The sequence below is a fragment of the Sorghum bicolor genome, chromosome 1 (genome assembly GCF_000003195.3).
Source record: "Sorghum bicolor cultivar BTx623 chromosome 1, Sorghum_bicolor_NCBIv3, whole genome shotgun sequence".
In the NCBI taxonomy this organism is placed as follows: Eukaryota; Viridiplantae; Streptophyta; class Magnoliopsida; order Poales; family Poaceae; genus Sorghum; species Sorghum bicolor.
The window spans coordinates 14,177,960-14,205,951 of record NC_012870.2 but is presented as its reverse complement, the minus strand read 5'-3'; the positions used below and the strand labels follow the sequence as shown (position 1 = coordinate 14,205,951).

General features: G+C 40.7%; 3 protein-coding genes across 4 annotated transcripts; 1 reads left to right on the top strand and 2 right to left on the bottom strand.

Annotated features, from left to right (window-relative positions):
* Positions 24-11,594, bottom strand: LOC8064510. Of its 2 annotated transcripts, none has more exons than XM_021460307.1 (24): positions 11,195-11,594; positions 10,252-10,361; positions 9,760-9,925; positions 9,539-9,639; positions 9,373-9,445; positions 9,145-9,286; positions 8,441-8,601; positions 8,145-8,269; positions 7,959-8,058; positions 7,622-7,718; positions 7,411-7,462; positions 6,917-7,018; positions 6,689-6,835; positions 6,436-6,607; positions 6,093-6,332; positions 5,773-5,927; positions 5,019-5,147; positions 4,758-4,875; positions 4,402-4,597; positions 4,087-4,198; positions 3,859-4,013; positions 1,172-2,639; positions 902-1,096; positions 24-783 (listed from the first exon to the last, which is right to left on the bottom strand). In XM_021460307.1, the coding sequence occupies exons 1-24, from the start codon at positions 11,367-11,369 to the stop codon at positions 304-306; spliced, it is 4,971 nt and encodes a 1,656-aa protein (XP_021315982.1). In that variant the 5' UTR covers positions 11,370-11,594; the 3' UTR covers positions 24-303. The 2 variants fall into 2 exon arrangements, with proteins under 2 accessions (XP_021315982.1, XP_021315984.1); XM_021460309.1 differs by having other exon boundaries at positions 50-783; positions 9,539-9,633.
* LOC8062522 (metal transporter Nramp6) lies at positions 13,323-17,553 on the bottom strand. Its single transcript, XM_002464201.2, has 4 exons — positions 16,721-17,553; positions 15,750-15,886; positions 14,907-15,559; positions 13,323-13,897 (listed from the first exon to the last, which is right to left on the bottom strand). Exons 1-4 carry the CDS (start codon positions 17,356-17,358, stop codon positions 13,685-13,687), a joined length of 1,641 nt encoding a protein of 546 aa, XP_002464246.2. The 5' UTR covers positions 17,359-17,553; the 3' UTR covers positions 13,323-13,684.
* On the top strand, positions 20,015-26,408 carry LOC8062521. Its single transcript, XM_002466784.2, has 6 exons — positions 20,015-20,396; positions 21,918-22,123; positions 23,024-23,315; positions 25,262-25,369; positions 25,539-25,789; positions 25,873-26,408. Exons 1-6 carry the CDS (start codon positions 20,187-20,189, stop codon positions 25,988-25,990), a joined length of 1,185 nt encoding a protein of 394 aa, XP_002466829.1. The 5' UTR covers positions 20,015-20,186; the 3' UTR covers positions 25,991-26,408.

The following is a 27,992-nucleotide window of genomic DNA, read 5'->3' as shown; positions in this document are numbered from 1 at the left end:
GACAAGCCCCTTCACTACTGCTATTTCTGTTCCTGCAATAATTGTAGTATTTACCAACAACTGTCAAGGGTACAACGTTTAACGTCTAACTTCGCGTCTCTCGCAAAACACCGTGTGTGTAATAACAACCAAACCAACAGTACAGGTGTACATGGCTCTCAGCACCAAGTGTGCTACACGTCAAAAAAAAAAGACTACATACAAGCTACAGCAATCGAAGGGAAGGGATGCAAAACTGCACACTATATTATAGATATACAAAAACAGGACCGATGAGGGAGGAAGGAAAACGTCTCGAGCTTTTCAGCCGAAAGGCGACGGCACGGGCCCAGGTCCACCGGCGAGGGCGTCGGATCTCTTGATGCTCCCCATGCCACAGATGACGCACCCGGGTGCAGAGAGCGCCGAGAACTTGGCGCCGCAGAGGTCGCACACGTCGTGGCCGATGGTCGATAGCCGGCTGAGCGTCACGGAGCAGAACTGCGAGGGGTCCTCGAACGGGTCGATGGATTTGTTCGTCAGGCCCCTCTGCGCGCACATGTCGATCAGGCTCTTGAGCTCGTCCTGCTTCGTGGGGGGCGCCTTGGAGTAGAGGAGGTCGAGCATTTGCTTGGCGTAGGCGTAGTTCTGGACCTCCATGTTCCGCTTGATGGCGGTCCTGATGCAGTTGATCCGGTGCTTGGCCTGGATGGGCAGGGAAGCAAGGTGCCGAGATAGCCTGGCCATTTCCTCCTTCGCACTGAGAGCACCGGCTCCTTGAACCCTTTGCAGACGAGCAATTTCCTGCACAGAAGCCAAGGATGCTAAAGCTTAAGGCAACAATCTCAACGGTTCGAGGTGAATGACTAGCAAGCTGATCTTAATCATAGACGCCGCATGCGATTGAGAAAACAAATGTTACCTGCAGCAGAGCAACTGCAATCTTATACTGAGCACAAATGGTGGCCTGCGCTTTGATGTCGGCTTCACGTGACTGGTCCTTTGCAAGGGCTAAGAATGCTTCGTCCAAACAAGATAGTGCATCTGTAAGCTGATTCTGCTCAAGATGAGCAAGAGCCATCTTGTAGCAATCTGCAGCAGGGGCACCGCGTGGTACCTGTAATAATGGATGAGGGTGTCAAGGAAAGCAAGTCCAGACCCATCAGATTTCTTTTCAGGAAATACACAGTACCTGGCCAGGCCGCACAGCAGTAGGTGCTGGAGGGCGAGCAGCTTGCTTTGCCGCTCCAGGACCCTCAAGAGCGCTGAGATCAATGGGTTGTGATGGAGCAGGAATACCAGGTTGAAAGCCCTGTGCCTGTGAAGGAAGAGCCTGGCCTTGTGAAGGAAGTGGCTGACTCTGTGGGGGAACACCGCCGTCTGGCAGGCCAATAGAGTCCATAGGAATGCCTGGTTGCTGAGGAAACTGGGATTGCTGCGGTGGAAACTGGGACTGCTGCGGTGGAAATTGGGACTGCTGCGGTGGTGCTTGTGGTGGGACCCCACCATCTGGAAGGCCAACATTAGCCATCATTTGATTAGGTACTGGTCGGCCTTGATCCATACCAGGAGCAGGTTGAGCCATTCGTGAGAGGACTATTCCAGGAGGAGGTAGTTGAGCCGCAAGCTGATGTGATGGAATAGTGTTCTGGAAGAAGTCCTCAGGGATAGGTCCAGCGGTCACTCCCATGCCTGCAATAACAGGACCTGTGGCACTAGAGGGTGCCTGCGGTTGCACTAAAGCATTTGTTCCAAACAAATCAATTGCAGCATTTGGCATTGCTGGAGAAACAGCTGCTGCTGGACCTCCTGGTTGTGTAGGAGCCTGATTGAAGTCTTGAGGTGTCCCTGATAATGACCTTGTCCTACTCAGCGGAGGAGGACCCAAGCCTATTTGTTTAGTGGCTTCTTTCAATTTGTTGACATCAACAGTAGGTGCAGCCGGTTTATCACGTATCCTTATATGTATCTTTTTAGTCTTTGAGGTTGACTCGTCTTCATCACTACTTCCATCGTCAACAACACCATATAAAGTCTTCTTAAATTCCTCAGCAGCTTTTGCCTGTTCATCAGCAGATGCAATCTGGACTCCCAGCTGCCTTGCCAAAGTATCACCAACCGAGTCACCACCAGCAATTGCCTTGTTTTTCTCTGCTGATGCAGAAGATGCCGCCTGTGCGTTCTCGCTACTAGCTGCAGCTATAGCTTTAACCAAACTCTTTTCACTTACTTCCACTACATTACCCCTTCCTTTCATCACACCCAGGTACACACCAATATGATCTGCAACGACGGATGGGATACCAGCATCAGTTGTCTTCATATAAGGCATGACTTCTCCTGCAAGCTCCCACTGAGGTATATTCTTAATGTTAGTAGGTGTTTTGATCTCCCAGTTTCCTCCTGCCCATTCAGGGCCTTTAGGAACCATACTTTCAGCAGCAAAATTGGCAAATACGCCCTGTGTCCATCCAGTCGAGCGAACTCTTAAAATTCTCTCAAGGTATCGCCTCAGCTCAGAATCTGTACCAGATTCCTCCAACTTTTGCGCAAGGCGTCGCAATGCACTAGGGTTCAGGTGACATATAAATAGATCCAGCATGCTCTCATGATCTGTAATAACCTCAAAAGTTTCTTTTGCACTGTCAAACTGACCATACCTGAAAATATTTATCAAATGCTATGCTTTAATTCTTATGAGAGCGTATCTCTTTTGAAAATAACATTGAAGAAACTAGAAGTAACAGAAACAATACACGTAAATTGTACAGAGCAGTGAAGAGTTGAATTATATCAATGGGAAAAATAACACTCCCTCCATTCCAAATGATAAGACGTTTTGGCTTTTCTTGATTCATAGCTTTTGCTGCGCATCTAGATATATGTTATGTCTAGATACATAGTAAAAGCTATGAATCTAGAAATGCCAAAACGTCTTAAAATTTGGGACAGAGGAAGTAAACCATTTAGTCATTGGCAGACAACAATAACAAAGCATTTTAGTTCCAAACAAGTCCATGTAGGCTAGACCTCAAACCCAACGAAACAACAATGGCCAGACAGGTATCAACATCAACATACAGAACAGATTGTTTTATACTCCCTCCATTCCAAATTATAGGACGTTTTGACTTTTCTACATACATAGATTTTGCTATGCACTTGGATATACAATATTGTCTAGATACATGATAGAAGCAATGTATCTAGAAAAGCCAAAACCTCTTATAATTTGGAATGGAGGGGGTATTTAATAAACTAAAATTCTATACAGCTAGTCTGCAAATTCTTCTAGCATCAGAAAAGTATTTGGAAATTGGTTGTCATAAAATGTAACCAAAATCCAAAGATTGAACTATCGTCAAAGTACTTCAGATATTTGTCGATATGAAAAATGATACTCCCTCCGTCCCAAAAAGAATGCAATTCTCAATTCCCAAGGAGTCAAATCAATTTAAGTTTGACTAAATTTAGACAACAAAGTACTAATATTGATGGTGCCAAATAAGTATCATTGGACTAACTATAAAATATCTCTCCGACCCCAATTATAGGTCAATTTGGCTTTTCTAGGTACGTAGCTTTTGCTATGCACCGAGCTATATGATATGTCTAGATACATAATAAAAGTTACACATCTAGAAAAACCAAAACGGTCTATAAACTGAAACGGAGGAAGTATATTTTGTATCGTAAACCTATTTGAAAATATAAATATTGATATTATATTATATTCTATAAACTTTGTCAAACCTACAATTACATTCTTTTTGTGACAGGGAGTATATACTGGATAAAAGTTATGAATGATTGCAATTTAGCCACACAGTGGAGACAATATCCAAATCAAGATCATGTAAAGATGCTAGGTGAACATACTTTATACATGCATATCCCAATTCTCGGAAACGCTGGAACAGATGAGAAGTGGGAGGGCATTGAGGATAATCTCTGGAACGCAGGAACTCATCTTTCAGAATTGACAGAGCAGTAGAGAACCGGAGAGCTTTGATTGCATAATTGCAGCGCATGATCTAAAACAGTTAGGGAAGATGCATTAGCCCAGGCGAAAGAGAAGCTGTCAATAAGAACACAGGTTAAGCTCACTTGGGTAAACTGAGGTCCTGCTTGAGATAATGATACAGCAAGGTCTCCACAAACAGGAGGTCCTTTAGTTAATATGTCCAATGACCTCGGAGTGATGCGTAAGCTATCAAACCTGCAAGAAACAAGTACCAAGAGATACAATGTAATCAGAACATGGAGACCAGCCAATAGAAAAACTATGAAAAAATTTCACTAACCAAATAGTGACATAAACCATTAACAAACACATTGCAGCACCTCTGTGCTAAAATTCAACTAGAGTAATTAACAAGCATACTAAAAAGTGGACAATACATGAGTCCAGAAAAAAAATACCTCGAGGTTATTTGGTACAGAACTTCTGAAAGATCAAGTTTTTGCTCAAAGTGTTGCTGCATGGTAGCAAATCCAATGAGAAGAGGTTCAAGAAGCCCAACTAAACAGCCCCTTATTTCCACTCCCTTTTTCTGTCTTGGGTTTATATCCGTCGGATTTACAAGTAGCAGGCGGTCATTCAATGCACCAAGTAATACTGAAGATACAAAGGAATATGGTTTAGTTCAGCACAGCCTGGGCAAGAAGGCAAAATAGTAACATATTGATAGCATGACAGCAGGGCAAGAAGTGTCACAAAGAATCTAGGTTGATCATACTATAAAAAATAGTTGTACGGTAACTTAAATGGATCTTACCTGAACGAGGGAAGCTAGTGGAGAGGATTGATCGGACTTTGTTGTCCCACCCAAGCATACTTATTGCAGTTGCGCTTGAGAAGATAAGTGCTGGTCCAACCCACAACATTGATCGATAGTACAAAGTGGTTAAGTGCTCAACAAAGAAGATGGCTATCTAGAACAGATAATAAGCATGATCACATAAAAAGATAATGAGTAAGAGGAGGAGGAGGAGGAGGGGGGGTAAGGTAGCTGGCAAGAGTAAGATAAAAAGGATATTGATGGGAGACCGTGATCAAACTTTGTTGAGCTGCTTGATAGTATATCAAGATCAGCAGAAGCAATTAGCACCCTCTGATTTGTCAATATTCCTACTACAGGACCTCTTAGAGTTGTTTGCCAGTGGGCCTGCAAAGATAACAAAATTGATTAACAGACAACTACCAGTTAAGTAACTAGCTGTGCCTATGATTTTGGTGGTGAAACTGGTTCTCGATTACAATTTACATGAATTTTAAGAGAACAGATACTTTCTACAGAACTTTTCAAATAGTGCATAGCATATGCAGCTAACACATTGACTTCTGCCTACAAGCAGTAAGATTTCCGTCGTGTCTACAGCCCACAGCTGAACTATCTAATAATGAGCGATTGGGCGCATGTGTCATGCAAAGGCTGAAATACAGAAACGCCTTCATTTAAAAAACTGTAGTGTCTAGTGCTAATAGCACACTTCTAAGTGAAAGAATGTGTCCTTTTCAGTGGATATTTAGTTTTTAACAACTCAACCAAGCAAGCATCAACACTACAACAGCACACGAATGCAAGAGTCACCTATATACAAATTCAAGAAGCAAACATTCAGAAATTGCTTGCCTCAGAAAATCAAATTATTGTTCCTATTTGGATAATAACGATCAAGCTAAACTCCAAGGACTAACCACCTTCAAAAGAAAATGTTTGGACCCATGATCAGGCATTATCAGCGATTTAATATTCAAAGATGGGAATGGTCTTAGCAAAGATTAAACACCTGAAGAACAGTCTCATTTGGTTTCAATTTGATAAACTTCTTCCCGTCAGTTTTTGTTGTAATGGATAGCCCGTTGTCTGTAGAAAGCCTATATCCCTGCAGAAGCTTCGCAAGTCCAATATGCTTTCCCGAAATCACATACAACAAGGTTGATTCTGTAGGACAGAACAGTGAATCAGTAATTATTCTCCAGAGTTCCGTATCAATAAATCAATAAATTTACAAACAAGGCAACCCTAGCAGTCTTTTTTTTCTTTGATGAAAATGAGGGAGACGAGAGTTGGAAGAAGGACGAGTGGAAAACAGTCCACTCAGCCTACCTAGAGGAGAAGAAAATATGCGATCAACCTCTGATTCAAAAGTAAACTGTAGAGGACCTTGGCGTTCCGTTGAGTTAGCAGCATTATCAGCGAAAGTGTTTTCTTCAAGCACAGCAGCATTATTTTCAAGAGCTTCCTTTGTGGCTACAGCTTTGAGACTAAAGAGACTAAGGCTAGTTCTATCTTCCTCCAGAATAGCATATTGATTATCATCTGGGCCCAAAAAGGCAGCATCTCGACCTAATAAAGAACCGCATACCGCATAATGTGTCAGAAAGTCAAATAGAAAATACTTAAGGTCTCAGTGAGATAGGCAAGTAATATTCATTCCAAAAAGAGAAACCTCTTATTGAGCTTCCTTTGCTGTTCACTGTCTGTAGATCAGTCTGCTCCCAGTAAAGGACAACTTCATGTGCCACTCCAGCTGTACCACTTAATTCAAACACAACAAGAAATAAATGTTGTTTTGGACTGTATGACATATTCTTGGGATGGCATTCCACATTTGAAGGAATCTGAGGATGGGTTACTTGAGAATTAGAGAACAAATAAAAGGTAACAAACAAGAAAACATTGTTCTGATGGACAGTCAATACCGTTGAGTAAAGCTTCTTATAGAGATTGTCAGCTCCGGATGCTAAGTTATGGGCCATCAGGTTAAATCCATCCATATAGAAAGCTCTAACTGGATACTGAACAACACGGGTTTCCTTGTTGAAGAAATTCAGCTCTAGATGGAATGGCTGGAGTTGCAAAATTAACAAACTGTTTAGAGAGCAAAAAGGGAGCATGTAAGTGAAAAGATAAATTACTCTAATAGTTACCTGACAAACAGGAACATCTCGCAAAAGGTCGCTAGAATCTGAAATTGTAACAAGAGGTAGGCGAGAGATTGGACCACTTTTAGCATGCCCTTCCATGAAATGCTGCATAAATAATAATATATATATATAAGAAATTAGAAATGGTCTACAAACACAATTGGACTCAACTCATAGAACACAACACATTAGGAAATAGAAGGCTGAAATGGAAAACAGATGGCCAAAGCCTGTGTTTGAATGTGGCAACAAGTGACATGGCAGCACTAAAATATGCACAAGATTCTTTGGGAGGCCTCATTGTCAAGCACTCCTTTTTTTTTCTGCAGCACTGCCACTGAGACTGTACAGGAAACAGAAATGGGTCTTACATCATATTTGTGTTACCTAGAAGGGTTCAACAAATGTGTGGAGGCTGTAACAATTCAAGTTGAACCACTAAAAGAAAACTGGTAAAAAAATACTATGAAACCACTGCCAAGAGAACTGCCACATACACTGTGAAGGAATGCCTTCCTTGCAACATCTGAAATAGTTAGCTGGCTCTGGCTGACAATAAGAAAACAGGTGAAATCAAACCAACGATCAATATGACATGAAATCAATAAAAAGTTATAGCTACACAGAATCATTATTGAACCCCCCCAAAAAAATGAGTTCATCAAATAGAATTTTTTTATGATCTACGTAGGTAACACTGAATTTTACCCCTTCAAGTGCTGCTCTTGCAACTGTGCCTGAAGTTGATGCTCCGCTAATATTCCAGATGATCCCAAGGCTAATAGTTTCTCCTTTAAAACAGCAGCTGCAGCACCAGAGCAAACCATGATATACTGACATTTACAAACTGCTTGAAATATCTATTTTTTTCCCAAATATACCATGAGTGTATTGCGGCATGTAAACCAAGGATTGAAATCAGAACAGTGTTGCGTAAGTAGCATGATATGTTGCATTATTTTATCCTGTACGAACCAAGGTTCACATTTCCACAAGGGCCCCATTAAAGTAAACATGAAAATAACTCCAGGAAAAGGAAGGTTACCAGTTGATCCCCTAGCTCCCTGAAGAAGAGCAAAAAGTTGTCTCCTCCCTTCTCTTGTGTATGCAGCCTTGTTCTTTGCAGCTTCTGTCCCAGACATATCCTACAAAATTGAATATATCAAGTGTTTCTGAAACCCTTGTCATTAAGTACCATACTTATTTAGGTTCATAGTTAGCACGGCCTAACCACAAAAATTACTGCAGCCAAATTGAACTTGGGATGCACTGCCAAATTTTTAATTCGGGGTAATGGGTACACTGCTTCTCCACCTTGAAGAGTAAGTATTTTTGTGATATCCATTGTTTCAATAGCTGCACCGTTAAAAAGCAAAATTATTGCAGAAACCATTTTCAAGAAAAATAAAGGAGTAAATAACCCTTAAATGTAACTGTAAAGCAAGAAAGGCAGCTTGAGAGGAAAAAGTGGAAATAGCTAAGGAATTTCTCAATTTTCTCAAAAGATGATAAGACTAAAAAAATAACCTGCACGCTCGAAGAAATGAGTTTCCATAGGTTGTCTGTTAGGGTTTATTATAACTCGTGTCTTCCACACTTGGAGTGCTCCATCCTTTGAAATAGTAACAAGCAGCCGCAGTGTAGGAAGCCAGGATACAGATGTGATAGGCTGAGAACCAGCCTGTGTACTAAGTAAAAGTGAAAGGCAAAATTCAGATGGAAAATAGACAGAAAGATGGCTATGTCAGAAAACAGTGTAATTAGAGGATGAGAGACACCAACAAAGAAAGGTGCATGTAGATGATTGACTAAGACAAAAACACATCATTGCAATTTTTTGATATCCATTTGATGCCAAGGAACTGCAAGCATTATGTTAGAACTTTTAAGTTAAAGTTCATGTGCAAAGATGCATTAAATCAGATGTGAATGCAAGCTTTTCTCCTACGGAGCAAACGACCACATAACACAGATGGGTGTCTAATACATATGGCAGAACAGCATATATTCAAAACTAAGTCCTACTGTGGACTACAGTGTCCTAAGGATAATTGTTCCAGTTTCAATGGTGCTTTAAGGAACTTGGTGTTTGACTTTGCAGATAATGAACATTTCGTTATCACTGAAATCAAAGTAGCAAGCAGTACTGGAAAGAAAAGAAACAATGGGCAATACACCCATGACACTATAGCTGTATTTTCCAACTCTCAAAGCTCTATAAGGATACTTACATGCCAATCATACTTGGCCTCTCAGTGGATACATCCCATGCCAGGAGAGTACCACCCCTATCACCAACAAATATCCACTCTAGGGTCGGATGAAACCCAAAAGCACCAGCACCCATTAGCTTAATTGTACTGTCAACAGCAACTGAAACATTGTGCGATTAAGAAACCAATGAGTGGAAAATCACAAAAAAAAAACATATGAATATAAAATACAGCATCACATCTTACGTTGTAAGGTATAGTGTACAGCATATGTCTGGATGTTGTAGGCACGTATCAAGCCTTCAGCATAAGCGACATACTAAAATCATAAGCTTGGTCAGATATGGGAAAAGGCAGAAACATGACAACATAAAATCAAAAAACAGAAACAGGTAAAGATATCACTGTTTACCAAGACAGGGAGGCGGGGATGGCAAGCCAGGTTAACAATGGGCTTTTTAAGATCAGTCTTTATTTTTGTTGGCGGTCTACCTCCATCAACAGTCCCTACAACTAGAAGAAAGCAAGAGGTTAACACGTGGAAGTGAACCTGTAAAAACTAAACCAAATGGAGGGTCACTTTAAGCCTCCCAAGCAAACACAAAAAATAACCTGCCAAGCTAAGAGAATAACCTGTTACACTCATTCTTTTGTGGAAACCAAAAAATACAATAGGCTCAAGAGGTGTCAATGCAAGATGGACTTCTGTATCTATTGAAACATGTTCTGATTTCTTCTCAGGCGAGTGCAGCACAAGTGTCTGCTCCGTGGCGAAATCACAGGATCTGATTGTAGCATCCTGCAGAACAAGAGATAACAGAGGGGTCAACAGTTGTACAAGCTATTACTAAAAGATGCAAAACTCACAGCCAGTAACCAATAGCAGTGCATGCACTCAGAAGCTGCTATCGAATAATATTATTCACTCTGCATGGCACATGACTAGATAAAAAGGGCTAATGAATATGCCTTGCCTACTAGCGAAAATGAAGCATCATCACTTCTCTGATTTTCTGTGAACAGTATCATAAGCATTTGCCTTACTTTGAGACATACCTCGAGAATAGCAATAAATGGAATTACTTTTTCAGAAGAAAGAAAAACAAGTGAAGCAATGAGACATACCTCAAGAATAGCAATGACAACATGACTAGTTGTAGGGCTATATGCCATACGAACAACACGGGCGCCAAGGTCAATAGAAGCTATCTTGCTTCCCGTCAGAGCATCGAACTCTGCAAACAAATAAGAAACCTGAGAGAACTCAAAAGATTTGTATCCACGCAACACAAATATCAACTAAAGAAATCCATTGAGCTCTTCAACAAACTTTAGTAGTAATGAATAATGTTTACATTGTATTTAACGTTGCCATCTTTGATAGGAATAAGAAGTTTGGTTATCACAAAGCAACAGCCAAATGATTTCCCCAACAAAGAGTACAAAGATTAAATAAATGAATAAACAAACTACTTAATGTAGCATTCAATATTTGAGGTCAGCAGAGGCAAAAATGTGATACCATGGTTGTGACCAACTAGCTGTGATGATACCATGTTTTTCAACATTCTAAGCCACGAATTTGCTAGTTATCCACATATATTTGTGACGGATACACGATACAGCAACTGAATTAGAAAACCTAGTAAGATGTAAACCTAGGCATCATTCTCTGAATCCCTGGGTGTTTAACTTTGACTAACAAAATCATCACTGAAAGCACAGATCAAGCTATGGAACTGATCTAGAAACTAACCAATCTGCTATTGTACGTTCATGTAATCTACTCGATATGTGAACATTACTCATGAGATGCGTCAGGTTTAAATGGGATCCTACAGAGTTGATCACAAGCTACCTTCAAACCTAGACTTTCAGGCAGTGGAGATCCGATTCCCCTTCCAATTCTCTCGTTTCCATCACCCGAGCCAACCGGATATTAGTGTCCCCCAGATCAGCATTGGTACAACCCACCCGAGTCACGAACACCCCTTTGGAGCTTTAACCCAAGTATCTACGAGGCTACAGCAACTGGGTAGTCGAAGCGGCGTAGTAAGAGAGAACGCACCGACGACGTGGGTGCCGATGGCCACAGCGACGATGGCCTGTGAGGAGCGGAAGGCGGCGGCGTGCGGCTGCATAGGGCGGGCCGAGGCGCCGCGGCGGCCGCCGGAGTGGCGCAGGTCCAGGTGCTGCACCGTCGTCCACTCCATCGGGGCGCCGGATCTGGACTGCTCCGGCATCAGGGGCTTGTTTGGCTGCCACCCTCAGCCGAATTTGCCTGACCGGAGACCCTCCCTCCCTGTCCCCCACCCCTGCGTCCGGCCGCCTGACCGCCGGCCTTCAGCAGCTGAATCCCGCTGCGAAGCAACCTTCTCGGGTAGAGATCTCTGCTCTGGAGGAGCAGGCGGACTCGGAGTCGATGGGATCTGGGGATGGGAAACAGAACGCACCGACTGGAAATGGTGCGGAAATATACCGATTTCTGCTTGAGCCGTCGGATCATGTACCAGTGGCTTGGATCATGTACTACCTTCCCCGGCACAGCACATTTCGCAAAAGCACTTTTATAATTTGGAAATGGAGGGAGCAGATGATTAGGTACTGATAATGTGCATTTCTGGTTTTAGATTATGTGCATTTCTGGTTTTAGCTTCTCTTATTATATACTCCCTTCATCCCAAATTATAAGGCATTATAAGAATCTTGGAGAGTCAAAGTATCTCAAATTTAACTAAAATTATAGAAGGCATTATAAAGATTTATGAGATCAAATAGATACACTATAAAAATATATTTAATGAAAAACCTAATGATACTTAGTTGGTATCATAAATGTTATTATTTTGGTTAAAAACTAGATATTTTGACTATCCAAGATTCTTGGAATGACTTATAATTTAGGGTGGAGGAAGTAACTCATTTTATGTTAAGCATGCTTTTCCACCAGACTTCGATTAGTATGTACTCTCCATTCTCCAAATTATAAGTAATTTTGAGTTTTCTAAATATAGAGCTTTTGATATACACCTAGGATCTAGAAAAGTTAAATAGTTTCATAATTTAGAATGAAGGGAGTGGTATTTTTGTCCCAAATTGTAGAGCATTTATCGTTGTCCTAAGTCATGTCCAACTTTTATCAAGTTCATAAAAAATATATTAACATCTACAATATTTGCATTATCAAAATATAGTATATGTTGTATCTAATTAACATAAATTTATGTTGTAGCTTTTGTGCATTTTTTTCTACAAACTTGATCAAAACTAGAGAAGTTTGACATGGAATAAAGCTAAATGACTTACAATTCGAAATTTAAGGATTATGAGACGAAATCTCTATCTTGTTAAGGTTTTCTTTAGGGCAAAGCCTAAAAAGCGAGCACAAGAAAGAAAGTTACAACAAAGAGTGTATCGGTTGAGATAGAAAAGATTGACCCTAGTAGCCGTTCATTGCAATCGCCAAAACCAAACAAATTCATGTCGCTTGATTGCTATGTGTGAAGGGGATTTTTCACCACTCTACATATATATATATATATATATGGTAGGATTTATTTTTTAGATAAATAGGTTTTGATAGAAATAACACATATCTATTGTGCTTATGACCATTTACTTCTTTGTGTGTTAATTTGTCTTCTCTTTTGCAATTAAATTATAGGATTATTTTTTTAACGATTCTCGTTTAAAATTCCACTACGCCAACACTTTTGTTATTGACATATCACATATTACAATAGCAAAAAAAACATGGATTCTAGTACTTCTTTCAATGATATATTGAGGCATTATCAAAAGCAATGGTATGTAAGCATTTTGGAGCAAAAGTAAATATATGTATAGCTCTTTTAAGCAAAACCAATGCATCTACTCATGCAAATATATGCAACATTGATAGAACAATAGCAAGAGTTTGGTTCAAATGTTCATGACATGCTAGCCAAATGAACTAACCAGTATTATTAGATACAATGTCATGGCAATACATGTGAAAAACTTACTCTTTTGATCAACTCGGATTCAACGGAACATGATATGAGCAAAACAAAATTAAACAAATTTGTTTCCACCGCATTCAAAATTATTTAGAAGAGAGAACATGTGGTCACTTAGGCCAGTGATGGTGATGACATTCCACTGACTAAAGATTAAGGCACAATTATGTTGTTGCAAACAAAGAATCGTTGGTGCTCTAATCACATGAAAAATTTGAAATCATAAACTCGAATCTCATCGTACAACACATGAGTACCAACAATCTAGCTTTGATACCTAGCGTCTTGCTATGTTTCTCTCGCTATTTGTCATTTCCACGTACCATAAAAATAAGACAAGGTTGTTAAGAAATTTAGGTATAAACATAGAGGTTGTTCTTCTCCCATGACATTTCTTCAATCATAATCAGAGGTCTTTGTATAAACCATACAATAGTCTTAGTAATTCTTCATAACAACTGAAACTTTGTTTTCCTCTATACAAAGTGTACTGTATTTTTGTGATCTTCCTAAAAATGTCAATAAGCTACCATACAACAATATTTTTCATCCAGTTTTCACTATATGGAACTATTCTCGTGTAATGTTGTTGCAAGATAGTAGGGAAATTCCATTCCTCGAAAAATAAGATATAGTATGAACACGGAATAAGTTGCCACAACCACACATAGAGCTAAGCTATACAACACGCCTTCCATTTCTGAAGAGAAGAAGTCCAACAACATATAGCTATTGATTAGGATCGGTAAAGAAGCAACTATCCAGGTTGCAATCTGCATTAAGATGCCGAGGTCAGTTGTAATTTGATCGAACTATAACAACTAAGACATTAAAATACCCATCACTCATGGATAAGATCAAATTTAGACTTGAAAGACAATATGTCAAACGTTTAACACATAATATGTTTGTGTGTTGTTTGTATTTGGTAGATAGGAATGTAACTTGGCATTACCATATGTTGCTAGAGAGGTTTCTTGCCTCCTAAGTCTCTATACTCTACACATATCATCTAAGAGGCTCAATGTAATATATCCGCATGCAATCTTTCTAATTACAGTTAGAATAAAAATGGATTCACCCAAGAGGCTCAATTCAATACATCCACACATTGTATGTAATCTCGCTACTTATAGTTAGAACCTAGATGATTTATATGGGTAGAAATCATACAGTGACAATATAACATTGAGTTAAGAAGATAACTTTTTAATAAACCAAGAAAGTTGACACCTTTACATGAGAACTTGAAATCACTAAATTGGGATAGGATTAAAAAACGAACAACCCATTATATTTTTGGTAATGGGACACTAATGATATATGCAAGCTATGCCTGCCATTGTTTGCAATAGAATTGACAATATTTTAGCACAACAATGTCTACCACCTCTTAACAATCATTGGCAGTGCTGCAAAGGTATGTAAGCTTACGCACATATCAGGTATGATCATAAAGTAAAGCACCTATTAGCATCATAATGCTCATAGATGCTATTCCTAGATGACATGTTTCTTTGAGAATGTGCCTTAGCATGAGTTAATTATTGGTAATCTTTACAAACATTATTTAAACATAAAGTGTGAAACACACACAACTAGGTTTGTCACAGGGCATAGTTTGGTAAGAAATTTGAGCTTGGTCTTGGAATGACAAATGAGTGAGCTAATGCACCAAAGCTCATCAAGCTTCATGAGCTAAGATCAATCAATTTGGAAAGGCTTGAATTTAGTCAAACTAATATTAGTTTATCAAGTTTACATCAAATAACTATTACTTACTTTCATTCTTGGACCTATCTTGTACATCCCCATGACTTCCTCCTTGGAAACCAGTGTTATTAGTGGGATGAGAGAAAAGGGAATCTGAATTGACTGGAGCACATTGAGCCACTCATTGAGAACATCCAGCTCATAGCCAGATTTGTTGAAGAATAAAGCAACAATTATAGTTGGCACAATCGCAAAGCTTCTAGTTATCAATGCCCTTATCCATTTTTTCAACCGCCAATTTAGAAATCCACCCATTATAAATTGTCCAGCATAAGTTCCGGTTATGGTACTACTAGTGCCAGCGGCTAACAATCCAACACCCCAGATATAAAGGATAGGGAAAAAGTCCCCTCCAAACTTCTCTTGTAGATATTTTCCAGCATTCTCAAGGCCGATACTATCTGCTTCCTTGGTACCATGAAATCCTTTTGCAAAAACTGTTGTGACAAATAAATTTATCATGAAGGGCACTACCAATGCCAGGGTGGATTCAATGGAATAGTACCTCAATGCTTCACGAACTTCATATTCCTTGTTTGGGTCAATTTTTCTTGATTGCACAAGAGCAGAATGGAGGAACACATTATGAGGTGTGATAACACCCCCGACAAGGCCAACGGCTTGTTTTATTGTTCCTGAGCTCAATTTTGGAACCAGAATACCTATCGTACATAAATTACAATGTGGTTAATTGAAGATAATATGACATCAAATGACTATGTAGTAGAGTCACCTGTTGCATGCCCACCACCACCATGGGCTTAAACCTCAGCCTAACCATCTCACCTTTGATAGTGAGATCTTTTACGTATTTGAATGGAAAAAGGAGGTTAAGAAGAAATAGATACCCACCAATGAATAGATCTTTGCCACTAGGTTCAGTCTCTACAAACATCCATGCGAAGGAACACGCCATTGTTGTAATCAGAACCGCAAATAGACCTTCCAACTTTCTCACCCCATAGTTCTCCAGGGAAAGAAACATAAAGCTGATGAAAACCGTATTATGGTAAGTACGATGCAAGTATAATCCTCCAACCATTTGAGCAATAAATAGATCAAAATAAGTGCTCATGAGTCATGATGTTAACAATAAACTTTGTAAGGTAATATAAAAATATAAGCTTTGTTTTACATGTCACTCTTATACTACTCATATTGTTAGACACACAATGGAACATGCGCACAATATGTCCATACTAAACTAAAACCATTGTTTTAGTGGTAATACATAAAAAAAATCTTGAACAAAAGCACTAGTATCTATGCTAAAAATTAGAGAAAAAATATAATGCACTTATGTTGTTATAGCTCTTTGGGCACAACGTAAATAGAATAACTAAACATGATAAAGTTTATTGATAAGTTCTTCTAGGTCACCATGTTAATACCATCAACATTTATTTATCTCATGTGCATCCAAGTACTTTGATTGAACTACATGCAACAAATCACTCATAATCCACCAGTTGACTAGAGAAAAAACAAAGAATATTTATCACATTTTTAGTATTTTATATGATAAATATTCAAATACAACTGGTTATGTTCTTTCAAGACACATCTATGACAATCCTAGGGTCAAAACGATAAGTTTTACTACACTGTGCTACTCTCTAAGAAAATTTAAAAGGCAAGAAGATTATCTAGCCGATGACCACCAATCTTAAAAAAACATTTTAATGATGGGATCTAAATACCCCAATCTAAAAGCAGCTTAAGATCTACCATCAAAATCGCTCACCATTCATCATATACGTGAAATGACTATCAAGATTTGACAACATTCCATATACCAAAAAGACACAACTAAAGATGTTTACCAATCCAAAGCGGTAATGACAACGCCGGCCCAGAGCGGCAATAGGCCATGGCTAAGGATCTTGATGGCAATGGCGCTTCCGATGACCTCTTGGATGTCGGCACTAACCAAGGCAATCTCAGCCATCAACCAAAGTGCGTGACGCGCCCAGTCTGGGTACTCATCACGACATAACTCAGCAAGGTGCCTCCCCGTGGCCACCCCGAGGCGTGCAGCGTGAAGCTGCACGAGTAGGCCCATGGTTGTGGCCCATAGGAGCACCCATAATAGTGTGCCACCTGCTGTGGCCCCCGCCTGTAGGTCACCCTCGATGTTTCCTGGGTCCACGAATGCGATGCTCATCAGGAAGCCAGGCCCTGAGAATAGCCATAACTTGCGCCATGAGAAGGGTGGCATGCAACCCCCTGAGGCATAGAAGGCACCCTCTTCATTGGCGTCGCCTTTGCGGTCACCAGAGACGGAAACAATGACCTTTTCAGATGGCTCAAATGCGCATTCCTTGCATCCTTCATTGTTGTCTGAGATGGCAGAGATGAACGATGACGACCGAAGGAGAGCGCGGTGCTCGGCTTCATAGGTGGGTGGAGAGGCACTTGCGGCAGGCTCTCTAGCGACATCAACATTGTGGTTGGCGGCCATCGGGAGGTGAAACTAGGTTGATATGCAAAATAATGCTAGCGGCCCCGCATGGTTTGTGGTGAAAACAACCTATGTTTGTTGTCGCACATCTTGGGGGCTCCTATATTTAGAGCCTATAGGACACAAGGCTCTAGAACTACTAACGTGAAGAATGGTAGAAGTGAGAGGACACCGACTTAGGTAGCAAAATAACACTTATATAAACAACATAAAGAGGCTAATATAGGAAAATACAAATATGTATTTTCTTATTTACAAAAATAGGCCCTAACTTTCTAAACTAAGGGCATGCTCGTTTTATACTTACATGCTTATTGATCATATATTGTGATTTGGGAACTATATGTTCTATTTTTTTATGAAAAAACATTGATTCTCGAATTCTAATTGTTGATCACTAAGGCTATTTGGCATTCTACATGTAGTTTGACCATATACTAAGCAAAAATGAAACACTATCATTCTTATAAGGGTGCTAGATGAAATGACAGATGACATGAGGTGAATAATGATAGTGTTTAGCAATCTATAATATCATCTATCTACAAACTACACTGATCAAATTGTGTTTCTAGTTGTATGAATTTATTCAAGTTGAGTTATGGGGAGGCTATCCTACTTGGCACAGGGACCCATCATTTTGTTGGTGTTATTGCTGCTTAAAGTCCAACAAATAGCAAGCGGTGCATTGTGAAACCATGTTGTTCCATCCATGTTAAGATTCATTCAAATGGGTAAGAGCTACGATGGTAACTAGGCAGATATGGGTCAGGTGAAGTATCCGCATACCCAAACCTGAAACCCAAACTCAAATTCAAAACTACCCTAACACCGATTCAGGTGAAAATCCACCCCGCTTTCAAACTCGATGGATCCCCAAAACCCACCAATCTATGTCGGTACAATAAAAATAATGAGTTCTGAAACATATGTATGCTACACATGTATAAATAAGAGGCAACAAATAACACACAGTTCCATGACTCAGCTTAGAACAAACTTAGTAGCTTATATAAACAAACAACAGACAATTCGATGACTCAAAGGGTATGAGTTTTCATTGAAAATGATTTATTTTGGATCTCCATCGGGTCTTTTTGAGAGGAAACCAAAACCCGATAAGTTTCAACCCCCAAATCTAAAAAGTGTGTGCAGGGGGGATCAACCTGAAACTCACAGGCCCCAACGCAAAAGTGCCCACTGCCACCCCTAGTAAGAATATTGACAAAAATAAGAGATGTGTATGATATTGTAATTGTAATATTTTAAATTGTCATGATTTAAATTATTTCCCATTGGGTTCATCATATATTATATGTTCTTCTTCTTCGCATGTTCGGAAAAGGCTCTCAAGTAGGATAAATGTTATAAGTGGTTAACAGACCTAATTTTGGTTTTGAATTGAGCTAAGAGCATACAACATGTGAAGGGGTGCAAGTCCATTTAATTATGGATTATATTGGACACACATTCCGTACTCTAAATTGATGATCAACACCAAGATCAGGATAAAGATGAAGTTTGAGTTCAAATGACGTTGAAGATCCATTGGAAGAAAGAAAATGACTTGAACAAGAAGAAAACAACTTCAAAACAAAACACATTTTGAAAACCTTTTATGATAAAAACATAAGACACAACCAACACAAAATGCATGGTATGAAAATGCATTCATATTAGCATATGTTGCATTCATGTTATCTCATATTTATGTTCCATACAACATTTGTAAAGCACGTCTAGATATATAGACTTAAATGCTTTTGAGAATTTTCTAGATTCTTTTGATATTTTGTCATTTTCTTAGATTTGAGATTATAGAATACATGAACACTAAAGATTTTATTTGAATTCATCATATCCAAATAAATCTCTATATTTTCTTGAAATTTTTAGTAACTTAGATATTTTCTACTCAAAAACCTTGTGAAGTATTTATCGAACTTTTTAACTAAAACATAAAAGACCGAAAACCACTTCAAATCAGGATAGAAAGGTGGTTTCAATGGTCTTGATAGTTCAAAAGAGAAGGTGTCTATTTGAAAATAAAAATTAGACCGCAGCCTATTGGCAAATAGAGCGGATTAAGGCCTTGTTTAGATGCACCCAAAAACCCAAAACTTTACAAGATTCTTCGTCACATCGAATCTTGCGGCACATGCATAAAACATTAAATATAGATAAAAAATAATTAATTGCACAGTTTACCTGTAAACCACGAGACAAATCTTTTAAGTTTAGTTACTCTATAATTAGACAATGTTTGTCAAATAAAAACGAAAGTGCTACAGTGTCAAAATCAAAAAAAATAGATCTAAACAAGGCCTAAGACTTAAAGACTTTTACCTATTGCCGGCAGATGTTATTGGGCCGCACCCCGCTGCTTCGGCGGCACACAACAGCAGGCCCATAACTGCACCCACGCGTTCCAGTGGCGGACAGCGGAGCGCGCTCACGTGGACGAGCAGCAGACGTGGGTGTCATCCACGCAATTCCACCCCGCCCCCCACGTCCACCCACCCGGGTCCAACCGCGGCCGTCCACGAGTTCCCCCGGCCGGGCCCGCCGCGTCAGCGACCCAATCCCCCCCGCGAGTATCCCCGGCGCGGCTTGGCTACCATACCACGCGGGGGCGAAGCGCACCGAGGGGAGACCGAGCGAGACAGCCAGCCAGCGGGGCAGCTGAGGGAGAAAGCCTATCTTCTATCACCAGTCACCTCGGGGCCCCGAGGCGAGGGGAAGAGGAAGCGGAGGGGAGGCAGGAATCGCCCCGCCCCGCCCCGCCCGCGCCCCCCCAATCCGTCCGCCTGCCGCGGCGACGGGCCCACATGCCGACCGCCTACAGCCTCCGCGCGCCGCCCTCCGCCGCGCAGCAGCGCCTAAGGCTGCCCCTACCGCAGCCCCCGCCGCCGCTGCCGTTTTCCCCGGCGGGTGGAGGGGCAGCACGCCGGAGGAGGGCTGTTGGGGTGGCGGCCGCGTCCGCGTCGCCCTTCGACGAGCTGCACGCGCGGGGGAGGCCCGTACGTGGACCCTCCAAGGTGAGCCTTCGCCTACCTCGGGGACATCGCCCGAACGACCAGCCTCTTTTTTTTCTCCCAAAATTGAATAGTAGTTGGTTGGCAGTAGTATCGAATACTACTGCATGATTAGCTTCCATGGATTTCGTGGGCCGCGATTCTGAGGTTTCTATGCCGGAAAGTCGCTGCACGTAATCATTTCTTAGCTTGAAATTTGATGTCTTATATGAGACTCCGGGCCTTTTGGGTCAGGAATAAGATCTGGGTTCCAGCAAACGGTTCATATTATTATGATGACCATCTCCTGTGATAGTCTCATCGGTCGCTCACGGCTCACCTTCGTCTGGTAATTGAATACCTGCAAATAAGGTGGCGACGTTACTGCCAAGTAGTCTAATACACGAGGTGCTTATAAGCGGCTATTTGTTAGCTGCGTTCACTGGTCATAAAGTTGTTGTCGAGGTTTAGTTTGTATGTACACAAAGTTGTGGTTTGTGCCACTCAGAAGGGGGAGGGGGTTCTGTAAGAGTGTACACTGTGAAGCAATGGAGATTTAGCTGCATCTGCATCGGCATAACTTTAGGCTTGGTAAATCGTCAGCAACCATGGTCCTTTAGACATATTTTAGTTGTATGATGCTTGCCTGGATCATGAGACTGATGGTTTTTTTTTAAGCTCCATTTTTTCATCTTCTTTTTGAGGCTAGGTTGTGAGTTAGAATGGTTGCTTGACTAACAGCCTCTGTCATAGGCATATATCATTGCAAAAATAAACAAAATGTTTTGTTAGCCCCAAGTGACACGAGGAACCATGGCACTTAAGGATTCAGTGTTCCACCACTGTTTTTGTTTATCGCTAGGTCGAAACATTATATACTGCTAACTATCTTAGCAGTTACGTTGGTACTACTACTGGCTAATACTGAGCTAAGTGGTCCTTAACATAGCAAACTCTTTATATATAATTCATACTTACTGAGCTATTTTTGGATTTAAGACTTATGACCTTGAACTTTAGTATCAAAGTTCTTTTGGATAGCTCAAAACGATTTGTCCATATTGAGCTGGGTCATTCTCATCATTGTGGCGAACTATGTTTCTGTACAACGTTTGCTTCTGTATATCAGTTCACAATGTATTTGTCAGATGGAGCAACCTGTCATCTATTCTAGCTAAATGTAGCAGCCGCTGTTATGACCAGTAATAATTTTTCTAAGTAAATACTGTTTGCCCATGGATCATTTCTTAATGAAATTGTGGGATTCTTTGGGGAGTTTTATTTTACTGATTAACAGCTATTTGTCTTGTAGGGATTAATTGCATGTAATACATTCTGACTAAATGATTTTGAACATTGGTTTATGGACACTTGCTAGGGGTGACAATAATACATATGTTCAGAAATACTATATAAAGTGCCTATAAACATCCTTGATATAACTACTATATGGACATTCATTACTTTTTCATCTATTAAAAGACACTTGGACATTGTTTTGGTCATGCTGTAAAGTTGACTTATAATGTGTTTGGTTCTTTGTAGAAATCCATGCTCTGGAACTTGATCCAGGATATAGAGCCCCTGGACCTAAGTGTCATTCAGAAAGATGTTGCTCCTGAAACGGTTGATGCAATGAAGAGGACTATTTCTGGCATGTTGGGTCTGCTTCCATCTGATCAGTTCCGTGTCGTTGTTGAAGCCCTTTGGAACCCCTTCTTCAAGTTATTGGTATCTTCAATTATGACTGGGTATGTTTTATAGTTCATAGTTTTTTCTATGTTGATGATTATGAAAAGTATTTCTGAGACTTGGTTGCATAATTAGGTACATGCTTGTTTGAACTGTTGTTGAATTTGGAATTCTGAGTCAACATCCATTACCTTTCAACGTGTATCAGTCAATTAAATGACATGTGAAACTGATGGTGACGCTTGCAGTCTTGCAATTTATTAGTTCAGCAGGACAGCATGTGGACCTAAAAATGATGAACAAATTTGCCATATGCCTTTCTGACATGTTTTGTATGAGAAAGAGGCCTGTCGTTATCAGATGATTAAAATATGGTAACCTTCTAGTGATGTTTAGTAGTTTCCATGGTAGTGATGTTTCTTCTGCTTGTACCACTTCTTGGTGGTTGCTGGTTCTTTCGCTTCTTTTAGGTCAACTAGAGAGTTGGAGCATATTCTGCTGTCTGGAGTCAAGTCATTCTGCTTGTGTGGCTTCCTTTTTCCATAAGAGTTTGCTGTGGTATGGTTTAAATATGTTGATCTGGCTAGTTTTCTTAGGCTAATAGTCACATCACAAAGTTAGCTGCGCTTGATAGCTGCTTCTGAATTAACTGTTAGTTTTTTTTTCACTTTTCCAAAACAAAGAAATGAAAATTTCTGCTCAATAGTTTAGTTAATCTAAATATTAGCTCTAATAAATGTTGTTCAATATCCTGTCTTATTAAACAATATGAACCTACTTCCCATTCCCATGTGATAACTCTTATTATATTATTTTCTGTAATAGCTACAGCTATGTAATTTAATAATTTATTGATTGAAAAGCTGAGATAACGAGAAGCAATGTCTTGTTTCATGGAAATACAGTTCACATGTATTCATTGTACGAAACTCAGATCTCTACTTTGTTTTTGTGTCCAGGTATACTCTGCGAAATGCTGAATACAGGCTTTCTTTTGAAAGAAATCTAGAACTGTCTGAAGAAGTTGCAGAATGCCCTAAAAGTGATGTCACTGAAGATAATCATCATAACATCAATTTGGGTAGACCTGTCACTATTTTTAGATTATCAGAAGAAGACATGCCTCGGGACCCTGGAAAAACTGATGAAGAATCATCATATAAAAATATGGGAGAAGAGCTCGGCGACTTAACACCACAGGCAGAAGAGTACATTATTCAGATGCAATCTCGTTTGGATGCCATGAAAAAGGTAACTATATTCTGTTGCTTTATTATGATTCATTATTTGGCATTATATCTACTGCAGTTATGCATTTATTAGTTCATAAATATGGGTGATGCATATATATATACCATAAGGGGAAGATCAGAGATAACATGAGAGTTATACACAGGCTAGAGATAATACTTCTGTAATTCAGTTGAACTTACCCACTATATGTTTGTAGTTTGTACTTCTATCTGAACTTGTTATCGTCAGCTTTACGAGATTTATGTTACACATTCGATAGGTTGTTGAGAATATTTTGCATACCCTACATACAATTTTGTTTTCTGTGGCATCATTTATTTCACTTGTTCTTGCAAGTATGTTGTAATGCTTATGGAAATCATAGTTTATTGATTGTATCTAATGAATCCATAGCTTGCTCCCAGCAAAATAAGCAATGTAGATTATTTCTCTCTCGGTCATGAGATGATATGGTAGAATTTTATTTGATTGATCAACACATGCTACTAGAGAAGCCAAGCTCAAAGAGCCATAGCTCGTCTTAAGCTCAGCACCAGTTTTGATTGAATCGAACAGAAGTTTGAGCTGAGCTGAAGCAAGCCTAGGTTGGTGTTCAAGCTTTGTGCGCTCACGATCAGCTCTGTCAACGCTGGAGCTCAACTCAAGCATGGTAGGACATGTGTCTTGTTACTCTTGTACAGTTGCACAATGTAAATGGGAACAAAAGTCCAAGCGGGTCACAAGTAAGCTCAGTGTGCAAGCTTGGTACCGTAGATTGGGTTAGTCTTTGGCAAACTGCTCAATCTTCGCAGCCTTCTTGCAGGCCCAAGCTCCCCTCAATGAACAAATTGAGCAAGGGGTCAAGCTGAGCTGGAATATTTTCCAGCTGAACAAAAATATGAAAAAAAAATCATGTCATCTTAGTTCTTGTTGAAAACGTATCTTTTATGGACAATCATGTTTCATTTGGGATCTATTCAGTTGGATATCACTGATTCAATATGTGCATCTTTTCTCTCCAATAGATTGAATAGGACTATGTATACGGATGGTCTTTGTTATTCATATGGCATTGGTTTGGATCTAATCCAGTGATATAGCATACATATAGGCTTTCCCGCAAACAAAGAGACCAAGACTATACTTCACCAATTTTACATGTCCAAAATGCACTAACAAATGGTTTACCATAATTATCAGCTTCAAGTCACACATTGGAAGCTACCATATATATATTTATTTATTTTCTCGAAAACGCAGGAGAGCTGCGCTTCATTAGATTAAGAAGAAGAAAGAAAGGGGCTAGAGCCCTACAACACACGCCACACACAACCCCACACAACTCAGAAATTACATTCGTGCCCAAAAAAAGAAAGGGAAGCGACCAAAAAGACTAGTACTAAGCTAACCACCAAGGAGAGGGGCTGTCAAAGAGGACAGGCCCTTAGCTCCTACTAGACTCCACAACTGTCGCTCTTCTCCAGCAAGGGTAATAGCACCACCAAGGCTGGGGACAATACCATAAAAATCGCAACGATTCTGATGGTTCCAAAGAGTCCATGCCCCAAGCACAGTGAGCTACCATATATTTATGATCTGTCTGATTTCAAGTTTGCAAGATAAGGGTACATGCAGATGTGGTAATATCCAAATAATCATGATCTAATAGTCTTTACATACCCTGTGAGATCCCTGAACCAATGGTTTCTGAAGGACACTTGCCTACTATATCTAACTTGTAAAAAAATGAACTCCAATTTCTAATCCTACGAAGTACCAAGGCAGATGACGCACGCTGGGCTGAACAATTAAGTGTGGATGAAAAAAAAAAATCAAAACCAATTGTACCTCTATATTTTGTGTAGTTGGACCTGTAAAAAAGGATTTATCATTTTGAATCAGACAACCTGTGTTGTGTCATATATTTGAACTTGCCAGGCTTATTGCTTTTGTTGACATTGCAGGAGTTACATGATCTCAGGAGAAAGAATTCTGCCCTACAGATGCAACAGTTTGTTGGGGAGGAAAAAAATGACTTGCTGGACTATTTGAGGTCACTAACACCAGAGAAGGTATGTTGTAAATGGAGATCTCACGGCTCATGTGAAGGGCCATTTTTTGTTACATTTCATCTGCTTAATGAATCAATTATGACCAAATAGTCTAACACAGATCCCAAGTGCAAAACATAATTAGAAAGTTCTCTCCTGCTCAGTTCCCTAACCTAGCTGCTTTGAACAGGTTGCTGAACTATCAGAGTCTACATGTCCCGGCGTGCAAGAAGCAATTCATTCTGTGGTTCATGGTCTGCTTGCCACTCTTTCTCCCAAGATACACTCGAAGGCCCCTCCACTGCTAGATAACACTTCTGGTGGTGTCCTAAACCTTGGGGGTGAGGATGATGACCGTGCAGAACTTGTTGAGAATGCTTCCCTCCCATTTCAGCCCCTAATATCTGTTCCCCGTGATTACCTTGCACGTTTGCTGTTCTGGTAATGTGAAGCTGACTTAATAATAGGCATTCTTTGTTCGTATACCATGTAGCAACTGACCACCTATTTTTTCTATTGTTTAGGTGCATGCTGCTGGGTCACTACATTCGGGGTCTGGAATACCGGTTAGAGCTTACTCAGCTTCTGCGAATATCCAGTGACGTGGGTTCTTTCTCTGGTGGTGATGATCATGTTGTTTGAGGGTACCACGTTTACTGATCTTCCTCACCGGGAAGAATGGAAAGACCTGGCCAAGAAATGGCCAAATGGCAGAGCCGCAGAGGTGGCCGTTACACTGCGCTCCCTGTCAAAAGGATGCCCCTAATACAAGGGGGCACTGCTGAGCTATATAGTTCTAGTTCCTGTAAATTCAGAAAACAGTAGCTCGGGTGTAAAGCTAGTGTTACATATGCACGTGAACTACTTTCTTTTTCTTCCTTTGATGTTGTGCCGTATAACAAAGAATCTGGTGGTTCGTTGGTGTTCATCTCGTGGTAGCATGATAGGCATCCTTGTATTGTAGTTGTATGTATCTGGTGGTTGTGATTGTTGTCCAATGTCCATTTAACTCTTGTGTCTCTTCTTGATTCGAATAAAGCTTAACTTTTCATTTTTTGCAGGTCAGAAGTTCATACTTCCATTGGAATTATATTTAGGCTAGTACCATGGCCCCGGGCCCCTTGAGTGAAATGAAAGTTGCAACTAGATCGGATAAGGAAATGGCTCGTACTTTCTCTGATCCAATATTGGGCGTATTTAGCAGAGATAGTCTATGTAGTCTACAAGTCTATTAGGCTTGTACTAAGTCAAAAGTTTTAATCTTTGACTAACAATGTTTTAGGCCTCCTTTGGATTGTAGGGGAAAAATAGAAAAATCATAGGAATTGGATTACTATCGGAATGGTTACTGTTCACCCTTAAGGTTTTGGAGGAAACACTTCCCTTCGCAATCGGTTTTGGAGGAAAAATGCAGCTTTTTGAATTTTCTCTTCCGTTGTGTAGGATCTAGGCAAATTGCTGTGTATTTCCTGTGGCTCATCCAAACATCTCCAACAAAATTCCTATGTTTTCACATCGTCTGTTATGCATATGGATTCCTATCATAATTCTATGTTTTTCATGTTCCTTACTATCCAGGGTTCCAAAGGGAGGCTTACAGAAATGTATTATGTTAAATGGAAAAAATTATAAAATTCACAACGACAGCTTGTGTATTTTACTTGGAGTAACGACGACAGTTTATTCCTAGCAACATTGTTGTGTTTAGGTTTGTTGGGTACCATAATAAGGGATACCCAAATCAGAGCAAAAAAAAACGCAAAGAAACATACTAATCACAATCATCAGGGTCTCGGACGCAAGTTCCGACTCGCCCGACCCCTCAGGGCCTCGGACGCAAGTTCCGACTCGCCCGACCCCTCAGGGCCTCGGACGCAAGTTCCGACTCGTCCGACCCCTCAGGACCTCGGACGCCAGTTCCGACTCGCCCGACCCCGTCCAGGCTCGGGCGCCGGACCCCACTCCGCCTGGGCAACAAGACTTCCCCCGACATGACGGATGCGACGGCCCCCATAACGCGGCAGGGCAAGGCGACAACTGTTTCAACCACCCCAGTCACTGCAGCCTTACCTCTGTCACTATACACCCCTACCCCTGTTCACTGTAGCACACTACCGCACAGTAGAAAGGGAATGGGTGAGGTAAATCAGCACCACTGTTTGTGGTCATTTTCCACTGTTGACAGGATGTGCAGCAGTACCGGTGATCCGACCCCCGCGACCCTTACAGGGTTCGGTAACCCTCTACAGGAACAGCCATGCCGTCAACCATCCCACAAGGACGAGATGGACCAGCCTCAACAGGGTCGGGGCTGTGTTTTCACCCCTCAATAAAAGAAATCTACTCATGTAAATACCTGGCCTTCCCTTGGGACTATAAAAGGGGAGCCAGGGTTCACAACTGGGGGGGACACAGGTCCAGAACACGCACACAACACTCTTTCGCAGAGCAGCAGCCCGCACTCTGTCCACACCAAGCCGAGACCTGGGACTTAGCCCTCTCTCGCAACCAGCTTGTACCCCCTACTACAAGCACCTTTGGGTGCAAGGTTATACAGAATCCACCACTACACTGGACGTAGGGCATTCTTAGCCCGAACCAGTATAAACCCTCTGTGTCTCACTTGCATCACCATCCAAGCTTG